Below are 24,283 nucleotides of genomic sequence, written 5' to 3' on the forward strand. Positions count from 1 at the left end.
GCAAAAAAGTAATAATAATACTATATCAGAATGATCAAGAAGTTAAATGCCTATAAAGCTAACACTGTAATTATACTCCCAAAATATCCTTTACGGTTGTTATGACTGAATAACTCAAATGATATAGAGAAATTTGTGCTAGTTAAATGGATGAATAAGACTCTGAAATAAGAGCTGCATAAAATCTTTATAACCATTCATATATGGGATTCACATAAAAATTATATAATAGTTTATATCATTATAATATAAATTGTTTTACATTATTAGTATTATCATCATTATAATTATTATTCTGGACGCCATAGTCATAAGACTCATAGTGAGAGGCCAATCTTAGACATATCAAGGTTTATCTTACCGCCCTGTAACCCATTGGTCATTTATACATCTATCATTCTATCAGGCAATTAATTCCATGGTCCAACCATCCTCCATGCTACAAAAGCCACTTCTCACCTTCCTACTCACTACCTCCTTTTGAAACTTCCGGGGATGACCTCTTGTCCTTGTTCCTTCCTCTTGTTCTGCTATATAAAAAAAAATACCCCCCCTGCATCAATCCTGTAAACGCTCCTCAATACTTTAAATGTCTTAGTTATGTCACACCTTTGTCTTCTGTCCACCAAACTCTGTAGTTTGCATGCCCTCAGTCTATTCTTATAACTAACATAATAGAATCTTGATATTATTTTTGTTATCCCCCCCCCTCTGTATCCTTTCGAAGACGAACTTATCCTCTTCAAAATCCCAGTGATCAGATGTGGCCTAAGATGCTAGCCCCCCCCACCTCCTGGGAGGAGGAGAGAATTACATATTTTTCTGTCAAGAATTTCAGAAATTCCATTCCCTCATTACTGTATACTGTTCCTCTGCCTAATTTATACTGCTGTAGTTAAAATCTCTCATAATGATCATTCACTTTGCACTCATCAAAGTGTTCTGCCTAAACATTTCCTGCTCATCATCCTTTATATCTCCTAAATAACTTGTCCCTAAATAACGCTCTTGCTTACACAATACATGTTGAAAACTATTAGTGCCATATCCTTCCAAATTCTCCCCCTCTGAGAGGACTCAACTCATCTCTTATCCTAAGTAACACACCACCACTCCATTTGTCCTCCATTTCTTGCTGAAATGTGGTATACTGTTGTACTTCTATTTCTGTCAGGACATCATCTTCAGTCAACAATGTTTTACCAATTCCAAAAATCTTAGAACAGGCTGAGGCTATCAGTGCCACTAATTCACTTCCTTTATCCCTGATACTTCTGGCATTTGTATAAAGAAATATCACAATTCATCTCACTATTTCTGTACCTATTATTATTCCCTCAAGACTTTACTTGACTCTGCAATATACTATACATTCTTCCAGCTCCCATCTGACTATCCCCACAAGAGGCCACCCCTGCTACCATACACGCTGGAATCTCTAGTTTTTCTGCTCTAACATTCTCACTTGCTCTGAGAATAACAATCTCTCCATATTCAAATACAGTCTTTCTCTAGTATACACTCTCTCTTCTATCTTCAGATGCACTCCAAACATCAACATATTCGAGACCTTTCTTTCAATATTTCTTCACCATTATGGCATTCATTATTACTGCTCTACTCATGTAGTTCTGTATTAACTGGGTAAAATACTTATTACCTTACCTCTCACACTTCTTTCATGCACATTTCTTAACAATAACCTAAAAGCTCTCGCCATCCAATTCACCCTGCCTCTCAGATCGTCTGTACCAACCATGATTATCATATCATCTACATTCTAACCTTGCTTTATTGCCATATACACACATTCTATTATTCCTCCAGACAAGCACTTATCTGACATTCTAATTGCCACAAATTATAATTTGTGGCAAATTAAATAAATTCAATAATTATTGAATCTGCATGCATCACGCCTCTTGCAGACCTATTAATTCCTTGCTCAACTCTTCACTCCCCCCCCCTTAAACATTCTCCCTCCTTGCTCTCCGACTTACTTATCTATCTTCCTCTCTTCTCACTTTCCCTCGCTCCTGTGCTCTCTCAACTTTCTCCCATTCCCTCACTTTCCCTGATTCAACCATTCTCTCTCCTTTTTTTCATTCTCTTAACTTTACATAATTGTAACATAAATTTATAATATAGATTGTAATGGAGTTGGCATGTAGGAAGAAGAAAATTAATTTCTTGAGTTTCTGAGGGAAAACTGCCTTAGATGGTATGTTGCAGATGTAATATTTGTATTAAGATTCTTAGATCTGGTCTTATCATTAGAGGATGTGAATATGTCCAGCCCTACTTCATTTAGAAAGAATAATCCTGAGATAGCCTCCTGAGTGACCAGCCATATGAGGACTTATATGAGGAAAGGATATATGTGACACTACAAGACTGATGATTGTGAAGAGTTTAGGAATCTACATAAAGTTTTCTCATGTAATGATGGATTATGGTTTTAGAAATTAGATCAATGATGCTTAGGCACTGGTCAACTATTTCACACCAGCAATATCTGAATGTATTTCCAAAGATCAGGAGGTTAAATAAGCAAGTGCAAAATGGTTGAATAGAGAGATTTTTCATTCATTCTTTAAGAAGAATGTATTACAGAAGCATCATAAGATGAATGATAATAATTAGTTACATGAAGAATATAAAGAGTAGGCTACTATGTAATTGACCAATATGAGCAGCAACTGGAAAATCGTGTCCAAGAAAATTTATAAAGAGTTCTTTCAGTATTTGGCAAGTAGAATGAAGAATGATGTTAGTTGATGAAAATGGTAGACTGATAACACTGTGCATAATCCTCTTCCCATTTGTGCCAATGTGGTCACATTGATTATAGACAAGTCCTCAGATGCAATTAATATATCTGGCACTCTCAAACCTCTGAATGAACATTTTATTACATGCTGTCCCAGGAAATTATTTCTTAGTAGCTGCATAAATTCCATTTCCTACCCCCCTTTCTTCCAGTGTATGTTCTCATACTTGAAGTCTTCCCATAATAATAACTAACTTGTCCTCCTCTCCTTGAGATTATTTGTCAATGCATACCATCCCCATCATTGCATCCCCTGGCCTGTAGCAGCAACCAACTATATATTTTGGCCTGTTTGGTATCTGTCTCACACCATATAGTCTCAAACACATCATCTTCACTGGCCTTCTGCTGAGTACTCTTTTTGGTTCCAGTTCGTTTACTGTCAATAACAATATTCCCCTCTCCTTTCGATCCTGTTCTCTCTCTCTCTCTATTCTTCCCTGAAAATACTATATCCCTTGCTTCTAATATACTAAATGTATCATCTTTTTTCAGCCATGTCTCACTAATGACAATTTTTGCTTAAGAATTAATCAGTGAAAAAAACTCCTCCCCTTTGTTCCAAATACTCCCGTCAGTAGCATATGTTAAGTACAGTATTCCCCCCCCCCACAACTATTGAGACATAGTTACTAAGGGGTTGTCACCATATTAATGTGGAAGAGATTTTGCATAAAATGAAGTGAGATGGATATAACGAGAGAATAACCCTAGAAGCTATATAAGTGTGAAGATCAGGTTTTTTGAATGGAGAGTAGTTGTCTTGGTTGGTTGGCTGAATAGTTAGCACTTTCCACTCTCCAACTAACAGACTGTCAATTTGAATCCTATTATGGAAATGAATGGTTATGATTGTCTTTAGGTGAGAGATGAACTTCATCCCCTGGTGTGAGACTGCTGCACTTATGACTGGCTTGAAAAAGTGCAGTAGTCCCACACTAGAGGGATGAAGTTCATCTCTCACCTAAAGACAGTCGCAACCATTCATGTGCATAATAGGATTCGAACTTTGACAGCCTGTTAGTTGGAGGATTTCTGGATTATATAAAAAATAAATAAATAAAATATTAAAAATATAAAATTAATAAAAAACAGAAAAAAATCCTTAGCTCACTTGGAGTTACTAATCTACTATAAGTGGAATGCATTGCCTGCAAATGTGTTGGGTGGATGAATTTAAAGCATTGCTCAATGATCATTGTGTGTAATTGTGGGAAGTATCTGAGATGAGTATCTATGGAGGTCTAATGAATGGTAATAATAATAATTGTATACGGTTTTTTTTAGCTTGAAAAGACAAGTAGCAGCAATTAATTATCTTTCTTCTCATGGCATGTCATTTTGGGATTATGGTAATGCTTTCCTTTTAGAAGCACACAGAGCAGGTAAAAATTTGTTTGTTAATTGCATCTGTTTAGTTCATTATTACATATTTAAAATATAAACACAGAATGATTTACTAAAGCAATTATAAGAGGATCAAGTTGCAGGATTGGCTGAATTTTTAATGATTCTTTGTAAACCATGAAGGTTATTTATTAATTATAATTACTGTATTTGCCGGCATACAAGACGCACTTTTTTCCTTTGAAAATAGGTCGGAAAAACAGGGTGTGTCTTATACGCCGATATTCAGTTTTTTATTACTTTCATTTCTGGAAATTTTCTCTGTTCCGAGTTATGCGATTTCTTTCTTGCTTCCTTGCAGTGTGTGAGAGCATTCCAGTTACATTAGTTATTCCAGTTACTGGAATGCATTCTGGTATTCCAGTTATGGATAGATAACATTTGGTCTAGGTGCTCTGGCAGACTGTTGAAGAAGCCTGCCCTGCCAGTATGGGATCAGTTTCCTGCTCACAGAACAGAAGATGTTAAAAATAAACCCAAGGAATTGAAAACTCAGCTGTAATTTCAGGAGGTCCAACTAGTCAGCTTCAATCTTTAGATGTCTGTATTAATAAACCATTTAAGGGGTTTATGAAGGAGAAGTGGAACACTGCATCCAGAAGACTGCTGGATGCAGGCTTCAGATTTTGAGGTTGTGCCATCAGGAAGAAGGAAGAGGCCTAGCATTTTGCAAGTTTGTGAGTGGGTCAAAGCATCATGGGATGCTGTGAAAAACTGAGACAGTGGTTAAATCATTTAAGAAGTGCGGCATTAGTAATGCACTGGATGGTACAGAGGACAATTTGTTGTATGAGGACTCAGATTCTGATTTAGAAGAGGTTTCAAGTGTCTCTTCATTTAGCTCTGGAGATGAATTTCTAGGTTTTGGAGAAGAAGATTAAAAGGTGGGTACTCTTTCCTAGTTAGATTAAGTATTTGTTGAAAGTAGACCTACTTATTACTTTATATTTGAAATACTGTGAATTCATTATAATATTCAGTTATAAAGTTTTTTTCTTAAAAAATGTGCACAAAAAAAGGGGGTGCGTCTTATAGGCCGGTGCATCTTATGCACTAGCAAATACAGTAATATCAATGAGTGAATGAGCTGACTATATATTGTGAATTAAAGTGCATGCACGTACACACACACACACACACACACACACACACACACACACACACACACACACACACACACACACACACACACACACACACACACACACACACACACACAATCTCCAGATATAATATACCAATGTGCTGCTCATAGGCTGTCAGAAGGCATACTATTGTTAATGTTATGTGTACCTTCTGAGAATACAAGGACTCAATCAAAGGAAGCCTCCTAATTTACAATACCAAAACAACTAAAATACATTTCCTTGAATACGTTCAGTGACAAAGCAGTCTACAACCACAAATAACAACTTGTTATACTTGCTCACCACATGGCATGAGAAAAGTGCAGATTTGTGTTCATTACAGACTATATAATGTGCAGAATCCTGCCATCTTATTGAAGTCTATGGATAAAAGGGCAGGGCTGATGGATAGACATCAGCCCTGCCAAAAGGCTGTGGGTTCGAATCCCACTGTGGGCATGAATGTTTGTGATTGTCTGTGAAAATACTAGTGGTGATGGTGGTGGGGCAGTAGATGGCATTGTGTAGATGATGAAGGTTGTTGTGGTTCGTTGTAGTTGGTGGATTGAATGGTGGAGATGGAGAGTTATAGAATAGGCGCACTCCCTCAATGAGTCTTTGGGCTCCCTGGAGATGTCACATAATAATAATAACAGGTATAATTTTAGAGGTTAGTGAAATGTTACATGAATGGAAATATGCGCAGATAAGGAAGTTGTTATATTCTTTACAAACATGTCAGTTTGGATGCTCTTCAGATCATCTGGACTACTATGTTCAGATGATGCAACTTAAGTTCTGTAAAGGGAAATGGAGAAGGTTCAGACAAGATATCCGGTACGTAGAATAAAGTGCTTATGCAACATCCACACTTTTCTGCAATTATCCATATATTTAGTTTCCTTGACTATTCACGTCCATGTTTTCATTGAACAAATTTCTTCAAGCACAGTCCATTCTGAAAATATGAGTCAATGAATGTCACTACATACATCAACATAGTGCACCCTGTTTCTCCTACACATCCCTCTTGAATCCATTCCTCTTATAAAGGAATAATAACCTCTGTATATTCTTGAGAATGTGTTTTAAATTTTTCTACACTTTTTTTTTTGCAATATCAGTGAACTTCAATTCCCTGCCTACCATTGCCACAACAACCCAAGCCTCATCAACTTTCTGCCATACAATTCCAACAGTGAAATACAGTTTGCAATATTTTTATCTCAAATACCTGTCTTCGTATTTTGCCATATTAAATTGATTACCATTATCCTCTTCCCATACTGTTACTTTATTTTACATCATCGTACTGGATCTCAATATCATCTTTATTAACTATTTTCCTTTCCTGCTTAGCATCATCAGCAAACACTTCAGTATTCCTATATTGTTAATATACAGATTAAATAGCATTGGTCCAAGTATACAGTCCTGCTGCAAACTAGGTCACTTGCATTCCCTGGAATTCTGCTCTGTCATATGCCACGCTTTGATATTAGTTCAGTTGCCCTCTTATCCATGCTGCAAGCTTCATTTCCATTCTCATTGGCTCCATAAATGACAAAGCAATACTTATCCCCCCCTCCATAGAATATCATATTCCTATCAACCAATTCCTTAATGCTTTTCACCACATTAGTATTAGTCCTAGGATACTGAGATGCTGGTCATTCTGTAAGCTTGGAGACTCCTTTGTATAATGGAACTATTTTATCCTCTCTCTCTCTCTCTCTCTTGTAATCTTCTTGCCAACAGTGAGATATTAAACAGTTCAGTCAAAGACACTGCCAATTCTCATGTGCATTCTTGTAACACAAGCTGATATCCCATGTGATCAAATTGCTGCATTCATGTTAAAATTCCATGATATCCTAAATAACTCCAGTTCATCTACTTATATTCTTACATTTATCACATGCAACATCCTGACAAAGTGAACATTCAGTAACTCAATTATTTCTTTTACTTCTGTCACCTACTATCAGCATTCATCAGAGTTATCCTTCCATAATCATTGTTTCTTTTATTCACTGCATAATGTATGAATTCTTTGGGATTTCCTTCGGCCTCTTCAGCTGATCCCCCTTTTGTCATGCTGATGAACCTTCTTGCCTGTGTTTTGTACTATTCATGAGCCTGCTGAATATCCTTCTTTTTCCATTCTCATTTCCATTCTCTCTTTATATTTACTCTCTCCATAATAAACATCTTTTCAGCTTGTTCAATAATGCTACTCATCCAACGTATCTCATACACATTGCTGACATCCTTCTTTTGCAATTTCTGATGCCATGGTACTGCTTCAAGTTGATTTCTAATTTTTTTCATAATAACTGCTCTATAGTTGCATTTGTATGAACACCTTACAGTGCTAATGTTCTCCTGGGATATTCAGACTAAAATGAAGCAGAAAATGATTAGGCTACAGGGAAGGGAGAGAGAGAGAGAGGGTAGTATAATTCTAGTTCACATCATTCAACTGTATTAACAAATTTCGAATATAGTTTTTTCTTATATTGTAAGATAAACATACCAGCAGCAACCATGATAAAAACCATGAAAAATGTCAAAAGTAGCTGCTTCTAAATGCAGCAATTTCCTGTTTCTTCAATACTACCATACAATCAAAACATTGTGCAGGACTCCTCCAGTTTATAATTTCCTTCACGTTATATATCTCTCTCTCTCTCACACATGCACACACACACACCTTGCAACTCCAAGTTGCATTTTAGCAACTCCATTCCTACTCACATTCTGCATAGCATACATCACTATAGCCACACTATCGTATTTGTTTCCTCATTTGAAATTTCACTCACATTCAACATTTCATGCATTTGTCACTACTTGCACCTTAAAAACATTTAACACACTTTTCAGGTGAAAACTAGCCTAGTACCAAAAGCTTTGTACTGACAGTTTAAAAGAGAGAATAACAACAAAAAAATGGATTTCATAAGCAAGACATGCACTGTATGCTACAGATGGTAGCATACAGTGCATGTCTTTTGATATGAAGTTGAAAAAAAAATTACAACTATTATTTATTGTTTCATTACAGTTTTGTTTAATGCATTCCATTAACTTATCACTTTCCAAACAAAACTCAACTCCCCACTCCGTTGCTCACACTCCTCTATACAAATTCCAGGGATTGCCTCTTCTGCATCTGTCTTCTTTCGCTCTATGAAAAAATCACTTCCATATTAATTTGATACAAATCCCTCACTGATTTGTATCTCAACCATATTGCTCTTCCTCCTTCTCCTCCCATCTGCCATGTTCTGTGGATGATATTAACTATTTTCTCTTCAACCCAATATTCACCTTAGTCAGTCACTGTTCTCTGTATCATTTCCAATAACTTCATTGCTTTGATGGAGGACAATTAAGAAATTGTCCTGATTAGTGTTGTGATGTAAATAACAGAATTTGCTGGGGCTTTACCTCTAATTTTTGTATAAATGACCTAGAAAAATCACCTCCCAAATATCATAAACAGTCCATTGCATGTTTTATGTTTTCGCATTAATCTAGATACCAACAGTTCTACTGATCAAGATAGCATCTTCCCCATTGTTATTGAAGTTTGTACTCCAGAATTAACAACAGACACCCATACAGACAATCATATTCATCTCACAAACAGCTTGGAAATAACCTAGATCCAGCCCATCTAAAAATGATAAATAATAGCAAAGAATCATCCTGTTGCCCTCACTTCAATCCCTCAAAAACAACAGGGACTTTAATCATTACCTGGAAGCTCACCAACTGATTAGTGATCACCAACATTTATTTTCAACTTTTATTCCACATCAGATCTCCAAGTCAGCCTTACACACACCTTTGGACACAAACCATGTAAAGATATTGGTGGAACTCATGTGGTTGCTCTTGACAATTTTAGGAATTTGATTGGGTCTGACACAAAGGCATACTAATCTTTAAAAGTACCTGCGGCATAACTATAAATAATAAATTACACGATAACCACAGTAATCAAGTTTAATGAAATAAAAGTTAATTCTTCTTCTTCTTTAGTATTCTACAATTGAACAGGTTCTTCTTTTAGTAGCAGAAACTTTCCTTCCGCTCTCTCTTCTGTTCTGAGCCTTCTCTTTCAAGGTTGTGTACCTGTCTCCATTGAGCATCATCTAGCATTGTTTTCCTTACTCTTCCTCTGGGTCTTTTTCTATTTTTCCTTCAATGGCATCTCTGATGATTCCATTCCCTCTCAGAATATGTCCGATCCAGTTTCCCTTGCTTCTTTTTATCCTCCTTAACAGACTTTTTCTTCTTCTACTCTTTTTAAGACCTCTTCATTAGTTATTTTATCTGTCCATTTGGTTTTTTCCATCCTTCTCCAAATCCACATCTCAAAGCTTTCCAAAATCTTAATTTCTTCTTTCTTCAATGTCCAAGTTTCAGATGCATAGAGGGCAACACTCCACACATAACATTTTATTAGTCTTTTCTTTAGGTTTCTATCCATTTTACTTTTGAATAAATTCTGTTTTCTATTAAAGGCATTTCTTCCCATCGCTATTCTTGCTTTTATGTCACTTTTACGTCTTCCATCACTGCTAATAACACTTCCTAGATATTTAAATGTCTTTACTTGATTCAATTTTTCCCCATTTATTCTGATATCCATATTTGCTTCTTTCCTTGCTATTTTCATCACCTTTGTTTTTCGGATGTTAATTTTCATTCCATAATTGATACAGGATTCCAGTAATCTGTTCAACAGATGTAGTCCTGTTTCAATTTTTGATAGTAATGCCTTGTCATCTGCATATCTTATTGCAAATATCTGTCTACCTCCAATCTTTATTCCTTCTTCCAAATTCTCCAGTACTTCTTTGAGCATTGCTTCGGAATACATGTTGAACAAAATTGGTGACAGAGAACAGCCTTGTCTTACTCCTTGTCCAATGATACCTGGTTCTGTTGTACCATATATGTCTCTCACCATGGCAGTTTGTACCATATATAGTGAGATAATTAGCCTTCTCTCTTTCCAATCTATACCAATCTTTTCCATTACTTCCACCATCTTATCCCATTTTACATAGTCAAAAGCTTTCTCAAAATCTATATAACAGATGTTAACTTCGTTATTCACTTCTAGACTTCTTTCACTTACTATTCTTAACAGTCCATCACATCTCTTGTTCCCCTACCCTTCCTGAAACCAAACTGATCTTCTCCAAGAAATTCTTCCACTTTAGATGCAATTCTTCGTGTTAAGATTCTCATAAGTATTTTTGATGTATGGGAAATGAGGCTTATTGTTCTAAAATCCTTGCAGTTCACTGCATTACTTTTCTTTGGTATAGGTATAAATATTAAGGTCATAAAATCATTTGGTGGTTCTCCTTTGTTATAAATTAAATTTATTATTTTGGTTATTTCTTTAATTCCTTTCTTCTGAAGTTGTTTCAGTAATTCTGCAGGTATTTCATCTATTCCTTCTGCCTTTCCACATTTTAGTTCTTTAATGGCCATTTCTACTTCTGTCTTCAAAATCTCTGGGACTAGATCATCTTCATTTACCTTCTTTATATCTTCTAATGGAACAAATTTGGTCTATTTTCCTTGTCATATAGATCTTCAATGTATTCCTTCCATCTCATTAGGATTTTATCTTCTTCGGTTATGATTTCTCCATTCGTATTTTCTATGCCTCTAGCTCGAATTCCATTTCTCTTGTGATTCATGCTTCTTGCTTTTTCATATAAAAGATCATACCTTCCTACTCCCTCATAATTTTCCATTTCATTACATTGTTTTTTAAGCCAATCTTCTCTACTTCTTTCTGCTTCCCTTCTCAATCTGTCATTCAGGGTTCTGTATTGTATTTTCCCTTCTGGGGTGTCTTTATTTTTTCCATTTTCTTCTTTCTTCCATTAGAGAAATCATCTCATTAGTTATCGAAGATTTTTTTTATTCTTTTAGCTCTTACATATCCAATTTCTTCTTCTGCAATCTTCTTTATTTTCTCTTTAACTTGTTCCCATTTCTTTTCTTAATTACACTTTACAATATAAGAGTATATGATATGATATGGATTTTAGTGTAATTTTATTTTTATGAGATTGCTGATGACTTAACTCCACAAAAATAGGTGCTGATTTGAGTGTCAAAGAAAATTCTGTATGTTCGAAGTTTCGATACCCTTCTTACCTTCAAGACATAATTGGGTAAGCTATTAGTAGGTGTTATATAAAATTTTGTAGTAATTGTTATCATTGATCATATCAATTTCGATTGAGTTAAATTTTTTTTCTTTCAGAGATATATTCTCTTTAGGATTTGGTCCATTTAGGTAAGTAACATTAGATAATCATACTTAATTAGGTGTACTGAATTTCAAAGCAACTAGTTACCTTTAAAACTAGAAACAATTTAAAAATCATCCGTTTTGTGCACAAACTTATACATTATTAGTAAGACAATGTTAATGATATAATACAATAATCTCTCAGTTTTCTGACCATCATATAATCAACACATCAGTTAAACTAGCTAAATTAGTGTTTCAACAGACTTCTGGTATGCATTTTTGAAAATTATGGAGACAACTACCGTGTTTGAATAAAAACTTTAGTTTAACATCACTAAAATCTACATTCAACGTTTATGTCAAGGTCATCTTCTGGAGCATACAATTATACACAGAAAATAAGCTACACTACAATCAAACTGGTTTGTTAAAGATATTGACCAACTGCTACAACAATTGTTGGCCTGACCTGAACTGTTGTAGCAGTTGGTCAGTATCTTTAACAAACCAGTTTGATTGTAGTGTAGCTTGTTTTGTGTGTATAGTTGTATGTTCCAGAAGATGACCTTGACATAAAGGTCGAAACGTCAAATGTAGATTTTAGTGATATTAAACTAAAGTTTTTATTCAAACACAGTAGTTGTCTCCATAATTTTCAAAAATGCATTCAGATCACCATGTAAGGTTAAAAGAAAGGAAACTTCTGGTATATTATTATTATCATCCTGGAACTCCATGGAGTCAATGACTCATCTAGGAGGTCCCTTTGTCATACACCTCATCATACCATGCCTTGAACACATTCAAATTCTCTGCAGACATCACACTCTCAGACAAGGCATTTGTCATTCACAACTCTGCATACAAAAACCTACTTCTCACTCCCTTGTTCACACCCTCCTTATACAGCTTCCAGTGATGACCTCTTGTTTTCCCCTGATCTCTCATCATTTTATGAAAAACCTTTACAACATTGATCCTATAACAACCCCTTATCAACTTGTATGTCTCTATCATATCATCCCTCTTCCTCTTATCCACTAGACTCTGTAAATTACATTTTCTCAACCTTTCCTCATATTCAACATTCCAGAGATCAGAAACTACCTTAGTAAGATGTCTCTAGACCCTTTCCAACATTTCTTCATCCGTTTGAAAAACGGTGACCAGTGCACAGTAGTCCGTTTATGGCCTAATCAGAGCCTTATACAATGGAACAAGAATCACCTTACTTCTAGAGGTCAGTGTCCTCTGCATCATTCCCAGAATTCTTTGTGTTTTCCTCACAATTTTGGCAGTGTGTTCTCTAAATTTTAGATCCTTATCCAACATCACTCCAAGATCTCTTATTTCCTCCACCTCCAACAATATATCTCCATGAAGCATAAATTCTACATCCCATCTTTGTTTCCCAAATTTTAAAACATTACATGATGTTATGGCCTTGCAAGAAGACTTGAATAAATTGAGTGATTGGGCAAACAAATGGGGATGTGAGTTCAATGTTGCAAAGTGTAAGGTTTTAAAATTTGGAAAACAAAGATGGGATGCAGAATTTATGCTTGGTGAGAATATATTATTGGAGGTAGAGTAAATAAGAGATCTGGGTGTGATAGTGGATAAGGATCTAAAATTTAGGGGACACATCGCCAAAATTGTGAAGACAACACAAAGACTTCTGGGAATGATGCAGAGGATGCTGACGTGTAGAAGTAGGGAAATTCTTGTTCCATTGTATAAGGCTTTGATTAAGCCACACATGGACTATTGGGCCCAGATTTGATCACCGGGTTTTCAGAAGGATGAAGAGATGTTGGAAAGGGTCCAAAGGCGACTGACTGAGGTAGTTTCTGACCTCTGGAATGTTGAGCATGAGGAAAGATTGAGAAGATGTAATTTGCAGAGTCTGGTGGAGAGAAGGAAGAGGGGAGATATGATAGAGACCTACAAGTTGGTAAGGAGTTGTTATAGGATCAATGGTGGAGAAGTTCTACAGAGAATAGTGGGAGATCAGGGGAGAACCAGAGGTCATCCCTAGAAACTGTATAAAGAGGGTGTGAGTAGGGGAGTGAGAGGCAGGTTTTTTTTGTGCAGAGTTGTGAATGATTGGAATGCCTTGCCTGAGGGTGTGGTGTCTGCAAGAAGTTTGAGTATGTTTAAGACACGGTATTATGAGATGTGTGTGTGATAAAAGGACCTCCCGGATGACTCCATGAGGTCTTGGGAAATAATAATAATAACATTTTGCAACATTGAACTGGCATCCCCACTCCCACGTCTATTTGCTCAATCTATTCAAGTCTTCTTGTAAGGCCAGATCTACTCTACTCCTCATAGTTTGTCTCAACATTGACTCTGGAAACAACTGAATATCCCCAATATCATTAACATTCAGGTTAACAGCAATGGCCTTAAAACAGATCCCCGAGGCACACCACTAGTGACTTTCCTCTTCTGGGATATGCTCTCCCATACACAACTTGCTGATACCTGTCAGATAGCCAGTCTCCAATCCAATGCACTAACAATAGCAAACTCCATCCACTCTAGTTTGACTATCAACTTAATCATGAGTAATCTATCAAAAGCCCTTGCAAAATCTAAGTATACCACTATGTATCCATCTCCTTTGTCCAATGAAGCCATCACCTTATTGTAATAAGTAAATAGATTAAAACATGATCTCCCTTTAGCAAATCCATGCTGTCCATCAAAGATAATACCATTGTTGTCAACCCAATTCTGGATCCTGGTTCTCACCAGCCTCTCCAACACTTTAACCACAACACTGACATACAGATAGGCCCTATAATTTGTTGCTTGAGTTCTGTCACCTCCCTTATGAAGCAGCACAAACTTGCCTTCCCTTGAAATTTGACCCAGTGCAAGTTACATTAAACAAATAACCTCCCTGGCATATTCCCTCAAAATACATAGTGATATATTATCAAGTCCCGCAGCTTTATTAACATCAAGTTTGCTGAATTCCCCATATACTTCTTGCTCACTTACAGTCAGTCAGTCATCCCTCTGTGCATCATCAACTGCTCTCATTCTCTCCATGTTGTCACATTCACAAGAATGAAAAACCTTTATGAACTGCTCATTAAATCTCTCAACTATATCTTCTGCAGCAGTTGTTTTCATACCATTTTCTCCAATCAATGTCATCCTTCCATAATCTTTTTTTTTTTCTGGTTACATATCAAAAGAACTCCCTAGGATTCTTTTTGGCTTCATTAGCTAACTGCTGCTGATACTTTACTTTACTTTTGCTACCCTTACCAACCAAGTCACTCTCCTTGCCTGTTCTTTGAAATTCTCATGGAATTGATTATTACTCCTTCCATTTTTGAAATTATGGATTCTACAACCGTGTTAGAATTAACTCTTTTTATTATCCCGACATTTCAATCTCCATATCAATATCATCATCCGGAGCATACATAAATATACAAGACAAGCTGCGTTACATTTCAAACTGTAAGCTAGAGAAACAATGATTTGATCACTGAAATAATTTTAATTTTTTCACCTCTAGTGAAAAAATTAAAAAAAAAAAATTACATCAAGCTAATTTAATTTTTGATTACATGAATAAATATTCTTGCTTACTGATGGTTTTCCTTCCAGTAACAGTGATGTCCTATTTCTATTATTACAATTGTTATTTTTGATTTAAAAACAAAACAAAAAAAATTATTTATAAATTAAAACATGAATAAACATTCTTATAGATTTTTTCTTTAACAGTGATGTCCTATTTTTTAGTATTAAAGTTATTATTTTTGATTTAGGATCCTGGATTTTCTACAGTCCTGTTTATAGTTGTTCTTAGAGAGGAAGGATTTGTGGGATGAATATATGCCTTCCATATGTATGGGATTTTTAGACCATCATTATTGTTTAGATTGGGGTGGTTGATAATGATCTCACAAGCTTCCTTAAATTTGCGTTCATACCATGTTTTGGTGTGATGTAGACAACTAGTGCTTTTCCAGTCAATTCTATGTGGTGTTCAGAGCATAATCAGAAAGGCCAGCTTCACCATAATGATTATATTTGATGTGTCGTTTATGTTCTTTTTGTCTGATTGGAATTGTACGTCCTGTTTCTCCTATGTATTTACTGCAAGTGCAGTAAATACGGTATACTCTAGGGTGGGCCAGAAGAGGGAGAGGGTCTTTGGATGAGTTGAGTAAGCTTTTTAATTTTTCAGGAGGTTTAAAGGTGGCTTTGAGGTTGTATTTTTGTAGTACTCTGTTTATTTTGTCTGATGTCCCTTTAATGTAGGGAATGGTTATAGTTTTACTGTAGTCTGGTTTGTCTTTGTTTTTTATTGAGGTCTTGTAGAGAATTTTGTTAATAGTGTTTTGGTTGTATCAATTTTTTTGAAAAGTATTACTGATCACTTTAAATTCGTTTTTCAGTGCCTGTTCACTGGAGCAGATCTTCAGAGCCCTGTTTTTTAGGGTATTGATGACACCTCGTTTTTGTGTTGGCTGGTGGTAGGAGTTTATTGGCCAGTATATGTCGGTTTCCAGTAAACAGTGAAGGAAAGATTGTCCGAGGGAAAACGTGTGATAAGTGTATCTAGAAACGGCAGTGTGTTATGTTTTTCAATCTCAATTGTGAACTGTATACGTTTGTGTTGCTTGTTTAGGTGGCTAAGGAAAGTGTCTAGTGTCTGGCGGCTAAAAGAAAGGATTATTACTCCTCTTATGCTGCCTCCATAACGCCTTTTTCCTCCATAATGCCTTTTTCCTTCTGACCCTTGATAGTAACATTAACTATCTTCATTTTGATATTGAAAGTTTTTTTTTCACTTGGTTATACTATAAATTTAAGATACCAAGAAATTATATTCTTGGGTTAATCCTTTAAAATCCATGTGGAAGCAAACAAAGTTTACATGTGAAGTATATGACAGGGCCACTTGTATATAGAGGCTAATGACTTCATATCAATTGCCTCAGTATCCCATAATGCAAAGCACACATCCTTTCAAGTGTGTATAAACCATGGCATTGTACACATTCGAAATATCCCATTGTATAAGTTTCATTGTCCAATGCTATGCATATCCTTTCTGGATCTGGCTCCCACTGATGAAACCTCTATTAATCAAGGTTGAAACTGGTCTGGGTCATGCCCCTTCCCATGATGCATAGCATTATACACTGGAAAGGATGTGTGCTTTGAATTAGGAATACTGAGGCAATTGATTTGAATTCATTAACCTCTAAATATACGAGTAGTCCAGTCGTGAAGATACTTCACATGCAAACTTTGTTTGCTTACACTTGGATAAAGGATTAAACCAAAAATATAATTTCTTGGCATCTTTAATTTATGTATCTTCATTTAAATGACTCTTCAGTTATCTAACCAGCAAATGCTTTTCTGCTCTAATCATCATATAATTGAAGGGATTACTGTAAATAAATTAATTTAATTATAATATTGATAATTTACTAGCAAAGTGAATGTTTATAGAACTGGAACTGTTCCTAGGTCTGTAACCTCAAACCATATTTTGAATTAAGCTAATATTAGTATAATTTAATTAGTATAATATTAGTATAATTGGCTATAGGGTCTGATTAATTGTAGATAAATCTTATAAATGACATTTTTGGCTAGACTATTTTTGAAATGCATTAGTGAGAAAGTATGAGATTTTAAAACCATATACAGACTTTGAGACCAGAAAACAATGACATGAATATAGCTTTAGAATTGAAATTTCACATTCGAATCCAGTATATTATACTGGACAACTAAACTCATCTACTATCTAGTGATGCTTAGTACCACAGAAATTTGGCCATCACTCTGAATGTTGTGGACACTACATTCCAACCCCTTGCCCACATTATTTCACTTCTAGATAGTTTTTCTCTAGTCTGATGGTTTAATACTTGGGGCAGGTAATATATCCAGGTTCTTCAACTATTATTGAGCCGAAGAACATGAAGGTATGGGTAGAGAATTTGGTTGCTGTCAACCCAAAGTTTGGCATACTCCAAATTGTGGTGGCCAGAACATCATTTCCATGAGTAGTTTTAACTACAAACCACAAAAGCAGAGCAAATTTCAAAATTTAATGGATAGGTGGAAAAGAGAAAATGATGGAGACAATAGAGAATAGCTAATATGATAGAAACATTTTAGTTGGTGAGGGGGGGGGATAGGGGATTTTACAAGATTACTATGGAAGCAATTATATACAGACTGAAGAGTGTGAGAATAAGAGTCCATCTCTCAAGTTGTTTAAGGTATAGTAATGAAGGTGCAGATTTCGTTACATGGAGAGTGGTGAGTGAGTGAATATTTTGTGATTGTGAGGAGTATTGTGTATGTGTTTAAAGTTCTACTTGATAGATACATTGCTGGTTGATTGTGACCTCTTGTGATGAGTCTATGTACATGTTGACTCCACAGAAGTTTGTTAATAATAATAAAATAATCTGTAATTGCTGACCTGGTTCAGCCAAGTGGATCATAGCATGGCTGCTCTCTAATTAATGTAATGAGTGTCATCAGTAGGTTAAAATTCCAATGCAGCATGGATGTTTGTGCATATCTTGAGGTAGTAGATGATTTGTGTCGTTTAGTGCAGCACTTGTAAGCCACCACACTGCTTATTAGAAGCCTGAAAATATTATTATTATTGTTAACATGTTGACTGCCAACTACGAGATAACTCGTAGTTGATGGTCTGCCACTGGACACCCACTATGATCATTCTCATAGCAAATACGTGCTAACTATCATACTGGGTGTCTGTGGGAAGTCCATTCAAAACCTTTATGGTGGCAGGAAATGAAACAAGTCTTAAATAAAATGGATTTATTTTCAGAAAAAAAAAACATTCATATTTTCAACTAAAAGTTTTCTAGTAGTAGCAAAAAACAAGGTATATAAAATATTTTTATGGATGAAGAAAAACCCACCTTCTTGAAACATTCTTCCACAATAAGGTGGGTTTTTCTTTACAAACTGGTCAAAAATATCTTGTTTGTCACTGACGTTTTTCAGTTGTACAAACACAACAAGGTTTAGTTGGTCATGTTTTTTTTTTTCAGTCAGTGGTATGGCCTCCAGGTAATGGAAATTTTCAGGATTTGTAGATTTATTGTTGTTTTTCTTGGGCATTTTATCTCCAGTTAGATGGGCTATGAATTTTCCCTGTTCAATGTCCTGATATTTGAGTTGGCGGCTTTTCGATATAACAAATGGGCATTATGAGTGTACATTTCTATAATATGTGGAAATATTTTCTTAGGCCATCTAATTGTTTTTCTCATAGTGGAATAATATGATAGCATTTGATCCGATCTGTCAATGCCAGACATGCCATTATTATAGTCCTTAAATGTTCGGCTTTATTGATATCTTACCATTCCTATTTTGAACTTCAACAGATTGCACTTTGTACATGTTTGATATAGCCAGAACATCTCTTTTATCTTTCCACTTGCATACAACAACTGATTCATGTCTGCTCCGTGAAACTTCACATTTTTTCAGTTTCTTTGTTACAAGATTTTTCAGATTCCCTTTACTGTTGGATCTTAGGGGCCTATAGATGGATGTTTTCCTAGCAGAGTCCCTTCGTTAGTGAGACAGAGTTATAAAAGTTATCTGTGAATAGCATGTAGTCTTTGTCCAAGTAGTCGTCCATCAATTCAAAGACTACACCTGAGGCATGGCTCATTTCAGTTGATATTTCAGTCTTGCCACAATATATTTTTATTCTCAGCACCATCCTATTTGACTCACAGAACTCGTAAAATTTGAATTGTATTTGTGTTTTTTGTTTTTGATATACTGCCGGAAAAACAGTCTCACACATCAATGTACCATGGACTTGCCTGTACAGAAACTTCTCTCCGGAACAAATTTCTCACGCATTTTTTTATTGAAATGGTTCAACACTGGTCTTATTTTATAGAGTCTGTCATTGCTGTCTAGAGAATTATTAGCAAAATGTAGGAAACATAAAATCAATTGAAATCGGTTACAGCCCATATGTAGTAACAAACCAAGAAAAGCCTTCATTTCTGCAGTGTCGACATCTTTTCAACATGTTAATCTTGAGGACCTTGTCAGTGGCCTGTGCTTCCCTATTTCTTGATTAGTATACAAGTTAGTCTGCATGATAAGGAGATTCAAAAATTCCTCTGTGAAAAAAAGATCCTCAAGAGTTTCAATGGTCAAATTTTGGGAGTCGAATTGCAAGCCCACAATCCTCTAGAAAATCTAATTGAGGTGGATCTTGCTCAGTTTGTCACCAAGAAATGATTTCGTTAGTAGTTGTAGGTTGTGCTAAATGTCTTCATCTTCATTTTCTTCAGATTCACTTTCGGAAGTATATTCATCATTTCCATGTGTATTTGTATCCGACGGCTGAGAATTTTCATCGACATCTGAAGCATCCTGTAGAAAGTCTTCCCAATCTATTTCGCTCATATTCACAGAAATTTCTATTTCTCTTTCTGTTAGCTTTCTTTTTTGCAACATGATGTGTATGCTGTCGTACATTCACCTTGCATAAAACTGAATGATATCTAGACTGAATCTACACTCTGCAAAAATCAACTAGCACAAGCTGTTGCAGTGAAACAACATGCAGCGATAAGTAGAACCAGCAGAAGGAGTGATACAATATAATTCGTAGTTGGCATATGGAAGTACAGGTATCCCTCGATGTTACCATGTATATCAAAATCGCGTTAATCAAATCTAATAATCAATGGTAAAAATTACAATTCGTCCATAATCAATTACTGTATTAATAATTCATTTTATATGGTACTCTTTTAGGAAAGAAAAAAATGAATACAAAATAAATGTTTAATAAATACTTGTACCTACATTAGTTACTGCAAGTTTTTTTTTTATCAAAAGAAGTTATCAAGAGTCGTTTGAACAGTTTTAGTTTTTTTTCTTATCAGCACAAATTCTATGATAACAAGCAAAATGACTCTCCAGACCTCGGCAAACAAGCAATAAAACATAAAGAAAAAACACTGCAAATATAAAACATGATGGTACAAATTAAGTGGATATTGAATCCAACATTATTTCATGGCCGAATATAGAAACTACAAGAGTTTCATGCCGAATATATAGAAACTAAAAGTTTCGGTAGATGCAAGCATAAGCAACCTTATGGGCATCTCGTAGTAAAGGTGGAGATCCGGATCACTTTCCTTAGTATTTTCCATAAATGTAAAGCACATCTCTTAGAAGACATGTATGATAAATATTGAATCCAACATTATTTCATAGCTGAATATAGAAACTACAAGAGTTTCGTGCCAAATATATATAAACTAAAGGTTTCGGGGGATACAAGCATAAGTAACCTTATGGGCAACTTGTAGTAAAGGTATAGTAAGCTCAAGATCACTTTCCTTAGTATTTTCCATAATGTAAGGCACATCTCCTAGAGGACATGTATGATAAATAAGTCTTTGGCTCTCTATTTCAGTAATACAGTACATGATTGTTTATTTATTTTCAGTTACAATCTAGAAATTATTGCACAAAGAATAAAAAAAACAACTAAACCATACTATACTGACATTGGAGGTCATGGTATATCTCTCAGATACAATTTACTGTCAAATATCACAAACCTTTACATAACATGTGTTAAACCAATCTGACAGCAAAAAACAGTGTGGAACATCACTCATAACATATGAATGTACAGCTACTCATGATCTCCAAGCTGTACACTGAATTGTGTAAGAATATTTATATTAAACATTTTGCATGTATCTATCAGATCAGCTGTGAGCTCTGCAGGGTTAAAGGCGCGTTCATCAAAACTCCTGCCGCGTATATCAAGGGATTGCTGCAATTAATTTTGCCGCGTTAAGCAAGGGATACCTGTACTACTTCTTTCAGGATGCCAACTACGAAGATAATTCTAGCAATGTTTTTTTTCAAAAAAAAAAAAAAAGACTCATTTTGTCTCATTTTGATTTTTTGATACTTTGTATCAAAAAATCAAAATTCCTCATTTTCCTATTGAATAAAGTAGTTTACACACCGTGGCACCGAGGATCAGACTTGATGACCCCCCCCCCCATGGCAGTCAACGTGTTAATATTATTAATATCTGACCTCTGTGGAGTCAAAGGACTAATTGTGGTATGAGTCCTTTGACTCCGTGGCTCCTTAACATGTGAATGGGTTCAAGGCATGGCTCCTCCAAGCCGTGATTTGAACCCATTCACAGTTTCTGCTCTCACCATGAGAACAACCTGCTCACACCCTCCTTATACAACCTCTATGGATGGCCTCTAGTTCTACCCCTGCCTCTCTCTCTCTCTCTACTCTATGAAATATCTTCTCCACATTAATCTGGTAATAACCCCTCACCAACTTGTATGTCTCGATCATATCCCCTCTTTTTCTTCTGTTCACAAGACTGTAAGTTGCATTCCCCTCAGTCTCTCCTCTTCTCTGGACTTTCTACATCCCCTCTTTTTCTTCTGTTCACAAGACTGTAAGTTGCATTCCCCTCAGTCTCTCCTCTTCTCTGGACTTTCTACAACACATTCTCATCTCCCTGAAAAGCAGGCAACCAAATCTGTGCACAGTAATCCATATGTGGCCCTGATCAAGCCCTATACAAGGGATCCATAGCATAACTGCCTTTTGCCTTACAGACAAAACAGTTATGTTATGTTATGCAACCATAACCTCTTTTCTGCTTCTGCATGTCAGTGGCCTCCTCATTATTGCCATAATCCTCTGGAATGTTCTTACAATTTTAGCCATGTGATCCCTAAACTTCAAGTCTCTGTCCTCCATCACTTCCAGATTTCTCATCTCCTTCACCTCCTTCAAAATTTCTCCATTATAATTGTATACTCATATACTCTGCATCCCATAAACTGATAGCTACAATCATTTTCCCACTTACATAGTCTGTTCAGAACCATCTGCAAGGCCATAATGTCTGCCCTACTTCTCATAGCCCTTCCTAACTTTGCATCATTGGCAAACAGCTGCGTATCTGCAGTTAAGCCAATCCCAAAGTCATTAACATACAAGTTAAACAATAATGGTCCCAAAACAGATCTCTATAGCACAAAACTAGTAACGTTCCTCTTTTGAGATACTGCTTCTCCATATACAACCTGCTGATACTTGTCTGACAGCAAATCAGCTATCCAACTTACCAGTCTGTTATCTAATCCCATCTGTTTCAGTTTAGTTACTAACTTGTTCATGTGGTAGTCTGCCTTTGAAAATCCAAGTATACCATTGTACATGAATTTTCTTTATCAAGTGAATTTTGTAATATATAAGCAGATTGCTGAAATATGACCTCTCCCTAACAGATCTATGCTGACCATCATAAAGAATGCTTTTATTATCAACTGACTTCTGAATCCTACTCCTCGCCAACTTCTCTAATACCTTAGCAACAACCCCAAATACACAGATTGGCCTATAATTTGTAGCCTTAGTCTTATCTTCCCCCTATGTGAATTGGAACAATTTTTCCCACTGGAAATTCCTTTGGGACTTACCCCATTGTAAGACTCGTTAAATAGTTGTGCCAAAGGTGACATTAATTCCATAGAGCATTCCCTCAAGACACATGATGATATACTTCATTAACATCGTTTACTTAATTCCTCATATACATCCTGCTCATTCACTATCAGTCCTTCGTCCTCCATATCCTCTACATCGTTTACTTAATTCCTCATATACATCCTGCTCATTCACTATCAGTCCTTCTTCCTCCATATCCTCTACACTCCAGCTTCTTGCCTCGTGAACTCAACATCAGGAGATGTTGCCTTCACGAGGATGAAACTCACTGATAAACTAATCAATGAATAATTCAACTATATTCTCCACATTAGTTATCAATTAGCATCATCCTCCCATAGTCGTTTTTTTTTCCCTTCTACTTGTGCAACTGATCATCACTAACATTCAATTTGTGTTGCCTCCACAGTGCCTTCCTCTTCATGATTTCACACAATCACTTCATTCATCCATTTTACTCCTACCTTGATTAGTCTTTTCACCTTTGGGATATACTCAGCAATTTCTGCTATAAAATTAAATTAAATAGCTCTTTTTCAATGCCCATTCTTCCCACTCAACTCCACTTTCCACCTCTTGGCACATGGTCATTGTTCAGCAGAAATGCTGAACAATGACTGATCATGTGCCAGCATCCATGCTCCACATATTCTCCTATAAAAGATTAAATGCTAGTGCCTTATTCAGCCATGTTCTCTTCTCTAACAATACTCATGATAATTTTCAAGGTCACTCAATTTCCTGGGATAGATCTGAAAACATTTTCCATTGAAGGATGAATTTGAAAGAAAGATAGTGGAATCCAGGAAGATCGTCCTTAATCCTGAACATTTGAACAGTAATTTTAGCTATAACATCCCTGAGAGCCATACTGCTGTTGTTCAATACTGGCGTTCTCGAGAGTCTATTACCACGCATACAATAAACAATGGCACGTAAATAGAACAACTGGAATTTTAATACAATGTTTTTTATTTTTAATTATCTAATACAATTAACCTGTGCTTCTCAGTTTTCTTAATATCTTCAGTCTTTTAT

At 35.8% G+C, this 24,283-nt stretch overlaps 1 protein-coding gene across 1 annotated transcript in view; it reads left to right on the forward strand.

Moving 5' to 3' along the window:
• Window positions 1-24,283, forward strand: part of LOC150108438 (urocanate hydratase-like) — a 286,428-nt gene that overhangs the window by 191,202 nt on the left and 70,943 nt on the right. Inside the window, exons 12-14 of the mRNA XM_090415848.1 lie at window positions 4,118-4,215; window positions 11,501-11,576; window positions 11,669-11,701. Of these exons, the coding sequence (XP_090271974.1) occupies window positions 4,118-4,215; window positions 11,501-11,576; window positions 11,669-11,701 (207 nt within the window). The remainder of the gene's footprint in view (window positions 1-4,117; window positions 4,216-11,500; window positions 11,577-11,668; window positions 11,702-24,283) is intronic.

This window comes from Typopeltis vanoorti, chromosome 3 (genome assembly GCF_054136105.1).
Source record: "Typopeltis vanoorti isolate ZY-2024b chromosome 3, IOZ_Tvanoo_1.0, whole genome shotgun sequence".
Classification (NCBI taxonomy): domain Eukaryota; kingdom Metazoa; phylum Arthropoda; class Arachnida; order Uropygi; family Thelyphonidae; genus Typopeltis; species Typopeltis vanoorti.